Source organism: Poecilia latipinna, unplaced genomic scaffold, assembly GCF_001443285.1.
Source record: "Poecilia latipinna isolate Pla-1442-1.1 unplaced genomic scaffold, P_latipinna-1.0 Scaffold978, whole genome shotgun sequence".
Classification (NCBI taxonomy): domain Eukaryota; kingdom Metazoa; phylum Chordata; class Actinopteri; order Cyprinodontiformes; family Poeciliidae; genus Poecilia; species Poecilia latipinna.
The window spans coordinates 63,471-80,160 of NW_015113594.1; the positions used below are offsets into that span (position 1 = coordinate 63,471).

At 41.3% G+C, this 16,690-nt stretch overlaps 1 protein-coding gene and 1 long non-coding RNA gene across 3 annotated transcripts in view; one reads left to right on the forward strand and one right to left on the reverse strand.

The window, feature by feature from the left end:
• LOC106958324 (uncharacterized) overlaps positions 1 to 7,935 on the reverse strand; it is a 22,833-nt gene extending 14,898 nt beyond the window's left edge. The window contains exon 1 of the long non-coding RNA XR_001427132.1: positions 7,862 to 7,935. This is a non-coding gene — a long non-coding RNA (uncharacterized LOC106958324). The remainder of the gene's footprint in view (positions 1 to 7,861) is intronic.
• adamts5 (ADAM metallopeptidase with thrombospondin type 1 motif, 5 (aggrecanase-2)) overlaps positions 1 to 15,273 on the forward strand; it is a 17,610-nt gene extending 2,337 nt beyond the window's left edge. Inside the window, exons 2-9 of one of the 2 annotated variants that reach the window (XM_015050168.1) lie at positions 7,286 to 7,418; positions 7,857 to 8,024; positions 8,918 to 9,201; positions 10,337 to 10,523; positions 10,601 to 10,776; positions 11,217 to 11,392; positions 11,503 to 11,923; positions 12,009 to 12,121. In XM_015050168.1, coding sequence (XP_014905654.1) covers positions 7,286 to 7,418; positions 7,857 to 8,024; positions 8,918 to 9,201; positions 10,337 to 10,523; positions 10,601 to 10,776; positions 11,217 to 11,392; positions 11,503 to 11,923; positions 12,009 to 12,023 — 1,560 coding nt within the window. In that variant the 3' untranslated portion in view covers positions 12,024 to 12,121. Of the gene's footprint in view, positions 1 to 7,285; positions 7,419 to 7,856; positions 8,025 to 8,917; positions 9,202 to 10,336; positions 10,524 to 10,600; positions 10,777 to 11,216; positions 11,393 to 11,502 lie in introns of both variants that reach the window. The other variant, XM_015050167.1, reaches the window with a different exon arrangement.
• Positions 15,274 to 16,690: the final 1,417 nt, after the last annotated feature.

Consider the following 16,690-nt stretch of genomic DNA (forward strand, 5'->3'; position numbering starts at 1 on the left):
AGCAGGTAGCCGGCTTCTTACACTCACTGCAGTTATCATTCTAAACAGTAGATGTCACTGGAGAGGAAAATGGATTCACTTTGTCATTTACTCTCCTAATTGGAAAGCTGCTGATGATAAATTACAAAAATTGTGATGTTTGTGACCATTTCTCCACAGAGAGAAGAAACCTTGGGTGAAACAGAAAGGCATGAAGTGACGTCGTTTGTTTTTATATTGAGAGTTTGCCTGATGTCAGTGGGACTGATTTATTATATGTCACCCTAGTGAATTATATTAAGTAACATTGGCAAGTACATGTACATGTATGGAAACACAATCATGCCACAATTTAATTCAAACTACTAAATTAGTTAGGAAACACAACCACCCACAAGTAGCTGAAATCCACAAATATTAGCTAACATAGCTAACACGCTTCCTTATTTCTGCTCTTGTGGACAGCCAATCAAAACGAATGTTGCACATAGATTGTGCCTAAGTATTTCAGGTTCTCATGCTGCATTTCCTCTCGAAAGCTGTGATAGTCTTCATTTTCTGAGAATAAGTTTCACAGAAAAAACTGCAAATAGGTGAATTCCTGAATACTGAAGAGCAAAATAGGTGGTGGTCCACTGTAATTGGTCAGAAGTTGGGTTAACTAATTAGATATGTTCTATTTCATGAGTCGTCATAGTAGCTAAATATATTTCAATGCACACTGCAGCACGGAAACAAACATGAAATGATCCTGTATGATATTAAAATATAATGGGATAAAACTACACCTGAAGAATTTCAAATGTAGGCATTGAATTGAGTATGTAATGCATTACTAGCACATTTAACCAACTTTGTTTAAATTATGATGTATATGAATCATTTTTCAATGATTTGTGATACTTCTTGCCCTTGTATACGTTTCCTCCCCACATCTCCTTTTTGCTGAATTGTACATATGCAACGCTAAAAACGTAAAAAAAAAAAAAAAAAACACTATTTCCTGCACTTGGTGTTTTTCTAGGCGAGCTCCTCTGTCTCCATCCTCCCCCTCCCAGTCCCCTGACAGCCTCGGAGTATGCGTAATCTAAGGCGCGCTCACACCACTGCCGAACATTCTTCCCTGGATAGATTCTTCCAATCAGCTGCTGGTTGCATTACAGAAATACTTCCAACACTTCTGCTGAAACTCGATTGTGTTTGTTCGTCGTCGCATGGTCTCTTACTCACCCGCCCCATTCCTCCCAATTCTGTCTCATCACTCCAGCTCGGACATATTTTCCCCCGCTGCTTTTTGCAGTGTCTGTCAGCTGAGTCCAGGAGTTACAGACTGGAGGAGCTGTCAGAAAAACAAACACTTCCTCCCTCCTTGAGGCCGTACAGTTACGGAGACCACACTCACATAACCCTTCTTTCACCATCCTTTTCTCTACCTTCCTCCCTTCAGCCCTCGTTTAACTGCCAGGTCCAAAAGCCACAGGGCAGCAGCAAATCTGCAGGCATTCTTCATCTCTCCGGGTGTGGCTTCATGGTGGTTAACTCTGGTTTACTTGTCAGAATGCTCACCTTGGACTGTGTTGTGTCCAAGCCATGTCATATAGCAAAAGAAGCTGGTGTTGCCGTGGCTCCACTGAACTCGTGCCTAGCTGTCACAGCCGTGCTTTGGCAAGGCAGCTGGTAGTGCATTCCAGAGGACAGCCGGTTGGCATGCGTGGCACAGTTTCTGCATGCCAACCACCTCGTGGCTCCTCAGTAAGCCTATTGCCACTACACCTGCATGAGGGTTAACAAGAGAGCCAAAGGAGAGAGAGGTGGAATCATAGCATGTTTGGTTTTGGCAGTCCACAAAAACGGCAATCCAGACACCAGTAATCAAAGTGGACAGGAAACTCTCATAAAATATGACAGGAAAGGCAGTGAACTGTATTTTTTTCTCCTTCAAGCTCATGCAGCCTTGATCTTATGGAAATAGTCATGACTAAATTTACCTACCAATTCAAATAAACTCAAACAGTTTTTTTGAACAAGTCCAAGAGTTTCTTGTACGCCAATGGCTTCAACAGTCACCAGATCTCCACCCAACAGAGCGCCTTTTCGATTTGGTGGAATGGGAGTTTATAGGCAATCGAGAAACCTGCAGAGTTGTTGGAAGGAAAGAAAACCCTAAGGGATGTTTCTGATACCTTTTTGAAGGAATGCAGGCAATTCTGAAAGTCAGAAAGCGGATCTCAGCCCAGTATTAGCTATAAATAGTTAGTTTGGTTATATCTGTTGAAGTCCTGCAGGGTGGAAAAAACAGTTTTTAAAATCTGTCATCTTGTAAAAGAAACTCTTAATCCTTCGCCTTTGAGGCAAACTCACTTTAACCTTTAAACTCTGGCTTTTAAAAGGCTATTATCTGGATCAGTTCTGGTTACTTTGTCAGCCATTTCAACAAGTAGAAAGGCATCCCAAGCAGCTCCTGAGGAATAAGTGAAAGCGGTGTTTTAAAGCCGCATTCCTCTGCAATTCACTTGTCTGCAGTGATTTGTTTCCACCCATATTTCTGTATTGTCATTAAACTGAGATGGAAAGTTGTAAAATATGTCCGTGTTAGCCACATTCCTCTCAGGAGCCACACTCGTACAAGTTTGCCACACCACAATTCACTTTTTTGTCAGGAGAGCAGAAAAGATCAGAAAACATTTGGAGTCGCACAAAACTGTTTACACCCATTAGTGTTTCCACTGACAGAGTGCCAGCCGGTAAAAAAAAAAAAAAAAAACATAATTTGCTTCCTGTTTTCCAGCATTTGAGTTGGAAAATAGGGCAAGTTTGATGTATTTAAAAATAGAAATGTGTGTTAAGGATTTTCAAGGGAAAATGACCTGAACGGAAATGGGGAAACAACATTTCAGAATGTCAAAGGTATGAAATAAGCTTAAGTAGTGTAAAGTAAGTTCTTTTATACAAAAATCTGGAGCAGCTCTCAAATAGGCTCTAATTTTCTGCTCTGAAGTGGATCCTATCTTGACCATGGAGTCAGACCAGGCCTTTGTTCCCACATTGGCAGGCCACAAGTGGCACAGGGTCGGAGGGAACACGCCTCTTTGTGGCTGCGTCTAATTACTTCAAGACCCAGTACTCCCAGAGAGCTGACCCGTACGACAGTGTCACCCAGTTCCACTCATGCCAGCGCTGAAACAAGACAACGGGTGCATTGAGGACACTGGAGACATGCTAGAGAGTGTTTCTATGTAAGTGGGAACATTAAATGTTACACATAGTTGGACTGCTTTAAGCTTGTATGGCAGACACAGCCCCATGTTTGTCTTGTTACTACTACAAACCCCTAAAGTGTTTGTGTGGATTTTGAGGATTTACTTATATTCTGTGAGCCAGGGATTGGCATTTTGGCCATTCCTCATTGCAAAATAGCTCAAGCGTGACCAGATTGGACAGAGAGTATCTGGGAACATAAATTTTCTGGTTTTGCCATAAATGCTTCATAAGACTTGGTCACTTATCCTGGCTGTTTTGGTGTCATCCTGCTGGAAGACAAACCTACACAACTCTCTTTATTCTGTACAGTTTAATCAAACGCAATATGAAGGAAAAAAAACAACCATTTAAGTCACAGTAACTTTAGCTTTTGTGTGATTTGAAGAGATGAAACTATGTTGATAAAGACACCATCAGTACCAGTCCAATGTCTTCCCCTTCCACTCTGTTGTCATGTCCAGTCTCCTCCCTGTGTGTCTGTACATTGCAGTGTACATTTCCCAGCCTTCTGCCCCCGTCGCAGTCAGTCCCTCTGTTTGTTTTAAATGCTCTTGAGATTTCACACATGCTTTACTTCGTCTGGCACATGTCGACGTCACGCAGACGCCTCCTGGATCCACAGCCTGGACTCTTTGGCTGTCAACAATATGCAACTGGCCAGAGACTTTGATTTGTCCTGGAACAACAAATAGTCCTCAAACTGAAATGCATAAGTGAGATGTACCCCACTCCTGTTCACAATCAAGGGTGAAAATTTCCTTTGAGTGCCAACTTTTGGCTAGTTCATGTGTTCATGCAAAGAAAGGAAGAAAAATACCTTCAACATGGACTCTGACTTCGACTATTTACGTGATTCAGGTTATTGAAGAGACATGATTCCTATATGTTGATTCAAATTACTACATTTTCCCGTGGCTAACTTAAACCCCTCCAAAAAGAGGCACCAACAAGTTATCTTCTTTGTCTGATACGTGCCTTGAGAATAAACGTGACAAAAACCATATCAGGAAAAATTTGTAAGTATTCTACATAAGCCAATGTTTCCATGAACTAAAGATGGATGCGCTCTGTTTAAACTCTTGCTAGAAAGCCATAGATAAAATGTGGTGTTCCTAGTTAGCGTTAATGTCATGCTAACGACCACATAATACCAAATATCAATTATTTTGTTGTGGGTTAAAAAGCATTTAGGAAAATGCTAAATATGCTAATCATTATGCTAGCAATGGCTTCCTAAATACCATATCATTGTTTTAAATTGATACATTAGCATACTTGGTAGCGGTATGGACTGAAATAATATCAATCCTTCTGTTTTGGCTTAAAAAATAATTTAGGCCAGGTTTTGTTTTCGTTAATAGGCAGCGTTAGCTTTTAAAGCTGGTGTCACGTAAATTGAAACAGAATTTGATTAATCTGATGTTAAATTTGGACCAAATAAGACAATACACCTGAATATAAAAATGAACTGAGTCACCCATCAGGCTGTATCTTCATAGGGTTTGCTGGAATCACTTGGCACTGGATAGTAGAGTGAGCTAAACCCTTTCTGTGTGTGTGCGTGCGTGCGTGTGTCTGGCTCAATTTACCTAACACCAGCGCTGGCTTAGATTTCAAGTGGTCTCATACCTCACACACACAAGCACAGCTGGGATCGAGGCCCTGACCTTTGTGAGCCAGTGTCCCACCTGTTCCCATGTTGTTTCTGCCAATATTACTGTAACCCCTTGTTCTCTCTGTTCTTTGCTTTAATTTCCGGCACCACTCCGTCTTTTCTCCCTCTACCCCCGGTGTCTGATACCTGAACTTATTTTTGTTTCTCTTGCACCCTCCCTCTTTTCTTTTTTTTTTTTGTTCTTCCTTCAGAGCCCTCAGGATAAAAAAGCAAGTCTCTGCCAAGTCTTGGCAGAGCAGGGAATTAGACAAGCTGACATGTGGTTTGAGGTTAATGCAGGTATTATTCACATGTCACTATTTAGCAGGAGATCCCCAATTTTTTTTTTTTGCCCGCACGTTTCCTTTTACATCGTTTCACCAGCGTAGATCCAGGTGTGCCTGAAACCAATCTAGAGAGGGGACGGACGAGTGAATAAAAAGAAATCGAGAGGAAGACGTTTGGCAAACGGGAAAACAGAGGTGGTGAAACTTTTCTCGACGTCCACCCACTTTCTGATCAAAGTGCAGCAGCTCTTCATGCCTGTCTGCGCACAGACAAGTCCGGAGGAACTTCTGCTCCGTTCGGCTCTCGGCAGCCGTCCATGCAGTCAGAATCAGCCTTTGTTTGCTCCTCATGTATCCAGCAGTCAGCTGGCAGAAGCTTCCTGTTCACTTTAATGAGCAATTTTGCTCATTAAATTGCAATTTTGCATTTTCTGCAAAATGCAGAAAATTTTGCATTTTCTGCAAAATTTTGCAGCAATTTTGCATTTTCTGTGTTATTTGTTAGAATGCGCCCATCCACTTAAATGTAGTTATCACAAATGGTGTGTTTGAGTGTGTGTGTTTCTGTGTCCCACCCAGTCAGTCATGTGTGAGAGTGCAAAACACAAGGGAGTTTGTTCCAAACGGATCGGACCGGAACGGGTAAACACCCTCCCCACAGAGCCTCTCACACACGACCCAGCAGGCCTGTCAGCACCGCTTTACATGACGATTCATCTTCTCCCCGGGACGTGTGTGTGCGTTTATGTTGTAATGTTCACTCATACAGACTTTTGTTTTCATGCATCCAGGCACGTCCTTAGTCTAAATGTACACTTCGAACTTGTTATGTGTGTGCGTGAGCGTGTGCAGGCACTCGATTAGTAAATTGATCTCTGCTCTCAGCGAGGCCAGGCCATCCAATCCGAGGCCTCGTCTGCGTGGACATGTGTGGGAATCAAAGCAGGAATCGAATTCTCTCTTCGAGGCACATGGAGGGAAACTGGCGTTGAAGTCCCCTCTACAACATCGGCACTTAGTGAAGCTGGTTATTGAGGGGGTGACAGAAAGTTGACTCCTCGGTAGGGGAAGCACACTTTAAAGGGACGGGATTTATGGGAACTCATGAAACAGGCTTGTAGTTTACAATAGCTACATTTGTTTTCTTTGCCAAAATCGCAAGATTTCTGCAAAGAAGAAGCCAAGAACAGAAGTTTAAACTTTCCTAAAAGTGATGTTGCATTTTATAAGGGATCAGTGTTTTTACAAAGTGGCCGCAAAGCACAAGAGTAGTGATGGAAAAGTCGCATAAAGTGAATATTTCTACGGTAATTTAGTCAGTAAATGGGAGAGAAGTCAGGAGACATTAGAGACCTAACAAACTGGCACCCTGTGCTGAGATTTAAAAGCAGTGTGATGTAAGCAGAATCTGCCTTTTGATTTACCACAGTGTTTGATGTTTACTTGAGTCGAAACTTAAGTTCAAACCAGCATTCAGATCGGCACACACTCTGATGTGCGTCAGCACAATACCTCACAACAACTGTGTAAATCAGCAGGTAAATAGACATTCATAAACCAGTACTCAGTAGTCGACTTGACCTTGTGACATTCAGATATCAAGATGACTGATCGAACTGAGTCATTTCTGCAGGTCTCACTTTTCTACACATAAGAAGGAATTGTTGTTTTAACACAGTGAGTGGATATTTTGTACTGACAGTTGTCATAAATGGCAAAAATCCCTGGTACAGAAGCATTTTCTGACCTGATCAACTTCATGCTCACAAACAACGCCTGGAGTTTCCTGTTGTGAGCTCTTGCCTTTCACTCATTCTATCCGTTATTGCAACAGCAGTAGAATGCCCACTCCATCCTTTACTTATGTCACTGCTAACTGGCACACACTCATTTAACATATTCTCATTAAATAATGTCCGGGTTTTTTGTGTTATTATCCATCCGCTCACTTCCTGTTGTTAGTATACCAACGCTTTTGTCTCATCCAAAAGCTTCTGAAAAGTCTAATTGTGATTTCATCGTTTCACAAATAGCAATTTCAGGTGTTATGCTGCTATTTCCCACTTAAGCAGTGATTTAGATGTGCATCGCTTCCTTTGTCCAGGACCTGTGTGGCCACCACTCTTGCGACACCCTGGGCATGGCGGACGTCGGCACAATCTGCTCTCCGGAGAGAAGCTGCGCCGTCATCGAGGACGACGGCCTTCACGCCGCATTCACCGTCGCTCACGAGATAGGTAAGCACAAAAACACGAAGGACGAGCGGGATCACGCCGGGGCACGTGAATGCCTCTGTCAGCGCTTCCCTTCTGGTGGCTCGAAATCACGTCATGCACTCCACAGCGCTCGCGCTCGCTGGTGTTTTCTTTTCGGATTCTTTCTGCGCGGTGCACTGGCGTATTCAAGACACGACCTGACATTCCTCACATTGCTGGAATTAAGTGGCGCACGGTTTGATGTGGAAGGGAAAACATCTCACCGCGATGCTGCCAACCCGTATCGGAATGTGGGGGTTGTTGTTATTACCACGAACACTTTTAGGAGTTTTATTTTTAATTAGTCGGATCATAGATATTTTTGGCCAACTTCCAGCATCCTGTCATCTGCAGTAAGATTTTTATTTGAAGTTGTACGTCGTGTAGCTCACTCCGTATCGTCTCTATCTGGGGATTCAGGTCACCTGCTGGGATTGTCCCACGATGATTCGAAGTTCTGCGAGGAGCGCTTTGGGGTCAACAGCCACAAGCAGCTCATGTCGTCCATTCTCACCTCCATCGACGCCTCCAAGCCCTGGAGCCGCTGCACCTCGTCCACCATCACCGACTTCTTCGACGACGGGAACGGTGAGTCGGGAGGAAAACGCAGGAGGAGAACAACACACCACAATCTGCGATCATGTCAGTTCCGATCATAACCTCTGAGAGCTGCAACGTCAATCAGCAGACATTATTTAGATTTCTATAAACCTTCTTAGCGAGTGTAGCTGCGGTGCAGCCAGAGATGAAAAGTGATTCATGCTTCACGTTCCAGTTTCATCCACCAGCTTCATTCATGACAGCCGTAAAGTATCACCGCTGACACTTTGCACTGCAGTTCCAGGGCTTTTGGCATAATTCAAGCACCGACACTATAATTTCAGGCTTGGCAGTATCTGCTGCGGCAGCTGCAGGGGCTTTTATTGAGTCTAAAGTATCACAGGCCAAGTTTATTAGGATTATGCAGGCAGAGATCTGTAAATTACCATAATGCAGAGCAAAAAAAAACACAAAATCACACCAAGTTTTTTAGTCTAGTTTCTAGTGCAAATATCTCAGCACACTTGAAAAAAAGTCATTTTCAGCTAGATCTAAGAGGTTGGTTTAAGTCGATAATTCATTAATGTTGTTGGAAAAGTTGAATAAAATTTTCCAGTTATGATTGAAATACTGCAACTGCTTTTTTTATTTACTTAAAACAAGCTCCTATATCTTCCTGTAAAACTTCTTGTAAGTTACTTTTGACTTATTAAAGTGTGCTAAGATATTTGCACAGAAAACTTGACCAAAAATACTTAAGATTTTGTGTTTTTGAAGAGTTTAAAGCTTCGGTTTGCTGCATATTTTATGCAGGGTTTTAAAGCTTTTCTACACAGTGCCCGAGTAGACTGAAATATATCACTAACCGTCCAGAATCTTGCATCTTGCATTTATTCCTAATTTATTTTTATTTTTTTTATTTTTTTGCTACGCTTCAACAGCCGAGTGTCTCTTGGACTCCCCTCGTCAGCCCCTCCTCGGCCCAGAGGAGCTCCCAGGCCAAAGCTATGACGCCGTCCGACAGTGCCGCCTGGCCTTCGGCCTCGAGTACACGGTCTGCCCGGGCATGGACGTGTGCTCTCGCCTGTGGTGCGCCGTGATCCGCCAGGGACAGATGGTGTGTCTGACCAAGAAGCTTCCAGCGGTGGAGGGGACGCCGTGCGGGAAAGGGCGCATCTGCCTGCAGGGAAAGTGTGTGGACAAAACCCGAAAGAAGCACTATTCGGTGAGGGGGAAGCGAAAAAGAAACACAGTCGAAAATAGGTTTCCTTTAATAGCTCACCTTTCCGCATTTGTCAGAAGGAGTCAAAGTGCTGCTGGAATAGCAATAAACACAGATAAACACACAGTACTGAGAGGCTCTGCTAGGGGAAAGAGATTCTTTGTCTGGCTTCACTGTGTGGTCCGCCTTATTTATGCGACTTCAACTCTGGCCTTGTTCATAAACATCAAAATAAAATTTAACTGTAGGGACACCAAATCTGTTCCTGGCAGGCTGTCAGGAGGGAAAGAAAAAAGATTGTGGAAGTCAGAAGGGATTAAGATGTTTAGGAAAGGGATGAAAGGAATATTTCTTTTATGTTTTTTCTGTCACATGATGTATGACGAGCGTAATTTGATCCTTGGCAGACGGCTGCATGCGTGGATGCAGCCCAAGTGGTGACTGGCTTCTTCTCGGTCGCCTCCTACCAGCATAAACCCCACTCCCAACGTTCAGATTCTTTAATCCAGCTATATTTCATTCTGTGTGCGCCTTTGTCATGGAAATAAGTGTCTTAACTGCAGCAAAATTTATTCAAAGTGTTTACTAAGGATGACTGGATACAAACGTACGTCACAATTTTCTGATTTTTTGTTAAAACCTATCGTGTTCCTTCAACTTTGTAATTATATTTGTCTCTTTTTTTTTTTTTTTTTTGCTGGTTTTTAAGATGAAATTCCATTAAAAATACATAATTTTTTTATTATAAGGAGACAAAATGTCAAAAAGTTAAAGGGATAGACTTTTTTTTGCAAGGCGATGTAAAAAAAATATGGAAAACCCTATTTAGAAAAGAGCTGATGAAGTACTAAATATTACTCATCCGCTCCTCACTTATGACTCATAAACAAGTGGAAATATGTGGAGAATTTGATTCTGGCAATCCTCTAGCAGACCATGTGTCAGTCACCAGACTTTTGTTATCATCATATGATGGCCGTCTCTTTGTTATATTCCAGTGAAGGATATATTTCTACTTATCACAGATCTCTCGCCAGCTTTCCCTTTGGGTGACAGCATCCAACATCTCTTAGAAGCATTAACTGTTCTCCTTCTTTTACTTCATTTTTTCCCGTCTTCCCCTTGTTTGGCTTCCCAGACGTCCAACCACGGCAGCTGGAGTTCTTGGGGCCCCTGGGGTGCATGCTCCAGGACCTGCGGGGGCGGAGTGCAGTTTGCCCAGCGCCTGTGCAACAACCCGGCGCCGCGAAACAACGGCCGCTACTGCATCGGAAAGAGAGCCATCTATCGGACTTGCAACGTCTTCCCGCCGTGCCCGCCCTCAAGTGAGCAAATCAGCGCGGGAAAGACTTGAGAAACTGGAAGAGGTCAGGTGGTTAACATGAGCGTTTTGTTTCTGCAGGTAAGAGTTTCCGTCAAGAACAGTGTGAAGTTCGCAACGGCCCCCAGACGGACCCCAAAGGGGTGAAGACCTTTGTCGAGTGGGTGCCGAAGTACGCCGGGGTTCTCCCTAAGGATGTGTGTAAACTGACATGCAGAGCAAAAGGGACGGGCTACTATGTGGTGTTCTCTCAGCGGGTAAGTAAGCTAAACAGCTAGCGCTGATAAAATACATTGATTAATCGTGATTAATTGAAATAACCATCACTTAATTAAGTCTTTTCAGCTTTATGTTAATGTAAGAAGTATTTTTTATTTTTTTTTAGCTACAGAAGTGTCTTTGCAACAAATGATCAACCGTTCACTTAAGGAATGGTGTTGAATTCTAGGTGATGAAATGTTTATTTTGTCATTCAAAAAAGGAACAGAAACATTTGTTTATTTACATATTGTACTTTTAATACTACATAAATAAGGTTACATGAAAAAAATGCAGAAGTGGCAAGTTTTTTTCATTCGATTAATCAATTAATGGTCCAAATAATCAATAGAATAATCAATTAATCGTTTAGTTGCAGCTCTATGCCCAGCTATTTCATAACGAAAGGGACATTAATGTCGTGGCTTTCTGCATTCAGGTGGCAGATGGGACCGAGTGTCGTCCTCACAGCAGTTCGGTGTGCGTGAAAGGGAAATGCATTCGCACGGGCTGCGACGGCATCATCGGCTCCAAGCTCCAGTTCGACAAATGCGGTATATGTGGAGGCGACAGCATGGGATGCATACGGGTCGTTGGGAATTTCACCAAGAAGAGGTGAGACTTGGAGAGACCATCCTGTCGACTTGGGTTCGTTATTGACTTTCTCGGTCTCTTCGGTTACAGTCAGTCATGTTATCTCCTCTGACTTTTCTCCTGACAAACAGCAAAGGCTACACTGACATCGTGAAGATCCCCGCTGGATCCACGCACATCAAGGTCCGTCAGCACATGGCCAAGGACCAAACCCGCTTCACCGCCTACCTCGCCCTGCGGCGACCCGGCAGCGAGTACCTCCTGAACGGCAAGTTCATGATCTCCACCTCGGAGACCATCATCCCGCTCAACGGTTCTTTGCTCAACTACAGCGGGTGGACTCATCACGACGAGTGGCTCCACAGCATGGGCCCCGGGGCTCTCAAAGAAGCTTTGGTGGTCCAGATTCTAGCCACAGATTCGAAAAAGCCCCTCGACGTCCGTTATAGCTACTACATGCCGAGGTGGACAGCCCCGCAGCAGCATCCAAACTCCAAGTTGACCCCTTTGCAGAGCACCACCACAACATCTACCACAACGCGGTCCACCACGGTTAGCACCACTACCATCTCCTCTACGCCCGCTGCTTTACTGCTAAGGCCAACTACAGCTTCTGTTTCTTCAACCCCTCTTCCAGGTCCCAAGTGGGTAACGGGACCTTGGATGACTTGCTCCAGGACTTGTGATACCGGCTGGCAGAGCCGGACGGTACAGTGCAAGGACCAGGATGGCAAGCTGTCCAAGGGCTGCGTTCTGAGCGCCCGACCCTCCGCCTTCAAACACTGTGTGGTGAAGAAATGCTGAAGCAGCCGGAAAGGACGGACATGGAGAGACGTTTTAGTCTACAGATCTAAAGAGATCTAAAGTGTTGGATGTAGGGACTGGATCTGGAGTCTTAAAGGGAGATTGTGAATGTTGGTGGAGAAAAAGCCAGGATCAGACACTGGGAGACTGGAAAAATGTACAAAAGGACTATATTTGACGTAGGAATGACCTGGAATCCTTCTAGCTATGCAGAATAAGAGCTAAACAGAGAGGTTTCAACCCGGCAAAGCCCTGGCATAGCTAAGGACTCGAGTTGCATGTAGTATCCACATGGACAATAACTGGTTGGCTTTACTTTACCCTCCAAACCCTCGAGGTTTAGTGAGTCTTGTCTTCTTATGGCATGAGTGTCTTTTTATGCTTCCAAGTGATGTTGTCAGTCAGCTCGCACTGCTTTGTCTCTTGTCCTCAGTTTGTCCGAGACGATAGCCCCAACAGTGGGAAGCACTCGACATTCCTTCCCTCTCATCTCAGATTCCGAATTACTGAACATTTCTTAATATATAATCTGGTGGAAGAATGATTGAAAACACTCTCACTGGATAATCATCCGTCTTTGTGGCAAGCTGTGGCTAAGCAACAACTATGCCACTTATTATAAATGACTTGCTATTAATGGGGGTTTCCTATCTTCTGATTGATCGCCTAAATACAGTTCTTGCAGTCATACTTTAGAATTCCAACAAGAAAAAGACATTCTCATGAACACACACAAGCCAAACATAGGCAGATCACCACAATCCTGGTGTTTGCTTACACACATTACGGTGGCAGTCCAAAAGCATCAGTGGTTAGAGTACCCCACTTCACATGTACTCACCGATTTAGCTCCAACTACCTCCATTAACAGCAGTAAGCCAATTTCAGGGTTGCTCATTTACTTTTCTTGTGACATTCAGTCTGGGTGGAAAGTGTTTTCGGATGCCATCAGGTACATCTCCTAAATGTTTCCCCCTCCTCTTTGAAAGTGGGTTGAAGGTTCAGAAGTAAAGACAGAAGTATCGGTCCTACCAACTTTGATAATCATCACTGAAAAACGACACAGTGCTAGCTAGCAGCTAGCATGTTCGCTAATATCGTACCTTGACTGTTTTGAACGGCCTTCAATCATTTCCTGAGCTTTCTTTCATGGAAACTGGATTTTGTTGTTATATTTTTGTGCGTTTATCAGGTTAACAGAAAACTCTGATATGACAATGTGTGCCCTGGAAACTTGCAAAGACAAGGAAGAGAGATGATCATGTAGCCTTTTAGCAGTCTATATTTTTTTTTATAACTACACTAGCTTCATCAGCGCAGATTGTTTCAACTCTCTACTATTTCATACCTTTTAATTTTGTCATCTTCACATTCTAACTTGTTTTGATAGAAAAAAGGAGCAACTCCCTCAGGATAGTTTGTGGCCACAACTTAGGGATGTTTTGTTCCCCGCTTTGACAACCGGTGATTTACCGTCATTTTCCAAAGACTACTTTATAGGATGCTGTATCTAACTTAGAGTATTTCTATTTTTATTTAATCTGTTATAAACACAACAAATGAAAAATGCATTAAATCCCCAAAAAACAACATACAATAACAATAAATTATATATTATATTGGAGCTTTTTAGTGATTATCTTTATATGAAAACACTTTTTTACAAATTGATTGTAAACGAAACTGTTTGTCTGACATCATACAACTGTGGAATTTGAAAACTTTTTCCTTTAATGCTTTTTTTTTTTGCTTTGGTTTAGTTTTCTGTTTACGTTCTCCCATTTCACTTTTTAATGCTACACTAAGCTAACAGGGTGTGACCTCGGGACACAGTATTTGACTATAGTATCACTCGTCTCAGCTACTTCTGAAAAAATAAATTTTAAAAAGTGTATTTTTGAACTATTGCTTTAAGAAAATAAAATATATTGATAGTAGGACAATATGCTCTCTATATCAAAGAGGAGGAATATCCTCTTCTGTAATTTAGGTGAACCAACTCCTGACAATCCTCAACATATCTGTGTGACATTATTACCTTTATTCTGGTAATTCAGGAAGAAATGCATCCGCTTATTTTCAAGACAATATATAGTACCAGGAAAGCGTATTTGTCTCCATGCAGATGTCTTCTGGTTCTGTTCTATTGTCACACAAATTTTAATGTCAACCAAAAGGTTATTTTTGTGCAAAGTTCTGGTATAATGTGCTGTTTTTTCTTTAGATTTTTTTAACCTACTTCATGTTGTCTCAGTTCTACAGATTCTGCAGTCTTCAGGTCTGGGTTATGGTCATTATGTTAACAGCACCTGTCTGGCAACACGAAGTAGGCAAGACCCTTTTTGAGTTTACTTGGATTATCTTTGTCTAACATTAAGATTTGTTCATTTCAGCAAATACAGAAGAAACCTGCAAGGTGACGAAAACGTTTTCAAAGCACTGTACTATTATGAAACCTTTCATTTGTGTAAGAAAAAGAAAAGAACAATATTCCTGTCAACATTACCTCAGCTCTCATGTTGAACAAGGCAGATTAAAGTAAGCTGACTATATTCTGGACTTAAACATCTTCCTGTCATTGCGCTACATCCATTGAGCAACCATGCAACCAACAGGAGTGAAATATTTCAAACGAGACCCAGGGTCAGCTTGCAGCCAAAAGGCCTCACACTTCGCAGATTGACAAAGTACGTTTGTACAATAAATAGGTTGTTTGCATACATTTAAGTATTAAAGCATATAGATATATTTAGCAGAAATGTACACACACATGCAGTAAAAAAAAAAAAAGAAAAAAAAATCTGACAGTTACATATGTTAGTATTTTTGACTGACAACACAACACTACTCCAGTCGGGGACGCCTGTTGCAGACCGCCAGAAACACAGCACTGAACTTGTAATTTATTGTTTGTACAACTGCTCTGTGTGAATAAAGAAACAATGAGATGAGTTTTATTTATTATAGTAATTTTGTATCAAATAACTATTTAACTTTAGGAATATGACTGTGCTGAAACAATCCTATGTAAGAATATAGTGTTTTCTTTTCTAGCCATCCACATGAATATATGTATATAAAATCTATATATTTAAACACCCTTGTGTCCGTGTCATTTAACACTGGCTTACGAGCTAACGACTGTAGATGTGGTTTTTATGAGCTGCTGCCATTTCTCAACCTCTGAAGTGTTCCCATAAAGGTGGAAATTAAAAAAAATCGACAGTTTAACTTAAATGTAACTCATACTATTTGAGGTTCCCCAAAGAGTTGTAGACGTAAAGGATATCCTGTAGCAACCTGTATTACATTAACTCTGAAAAGCCTCTGACTGAAGACAGTGTCAAAATCAGTGTGATGGATGAACTCTTCCTGTCATTTAAATAATCTCAACCACACACTTAAAAAATATTAAGGAAATATAAAATTATTGTGTATAAAAAATCATCAGAAACTAGTACTCACTTAAATATTTTTTTCAATATTTAAAATTAAATTAAAATTAGTTTTAGACTAATTACTACAATTTGTCTAAAAGTATGCAAATTAGCATTCACCGGCAAACTGTGGAAGTGTTTGCATGAAACTAAACAACGCCAGCTTAGATACGCAAATAAAGTCAGTATTGGGAGGATTTTATTCAAATTCAAACCTTAATCCTACTTTTAATTACTAGTCGTGTTCTCCCGCACACCTGATGCAGCCAATCAGGGGCTTCCTTTGCTACCCGAGGTACTCTTGAGACAGAACACCTCAGTTATAAGAAATAGGGTTGGGTCAAGGTGATTTGCAAAAATATCCAGGAAAGAGGTCATTGTTTTGCACATACAATGGAAAATGGAACCTAAAGTACTTTAGCAGAGGCCCTCAAATGTTGCGAAGTTTAGACATGTATACATGTCTAAAAAAAAAGTATGCTTTAGTACACTAAATTTTAACATACTTTAGCATACTTTGATTGATGTACTTAAACTGTACTATTTTGGAACAACTAATTTTGTACTTAGTATACTTTAGTAGTACTTATGTTGTATAAAATTACAACTTTTAGCATACTTAGTATATACTGCACCATACTTTTTTGGAACAACTTCAAGTTGTACTTAGTATACTTAAAGTATACTTTTAAATGTAATATTCAACAGCTTCATTTTTATATTGTCTGTCATAGAATTATATTAAAAATATACTTTAAATATACTACTATTATATTAGTAATGTATTTAAATTACACTTAATTTTTTGTTTAGATTTACTGCTATTGCTAATAAAGTACAATTTGAATTACTCATAAAAGTCTGCTTTATTCCTACTTTCCTATTTTGTACATTACATGCATAACTACACTACAGTACTTACATTGTTTTAGGCTACAATTACATGGAAAGATTAACTACACAAGATGTTCAAGGTAATTCAAATATTTTGTTTTATTACCGACATTTTAAAATTGTCCAATTTAACATTTTACAATTTTACAGTTATACAATTATACAGCTTCAGGCTGTTCTCTTT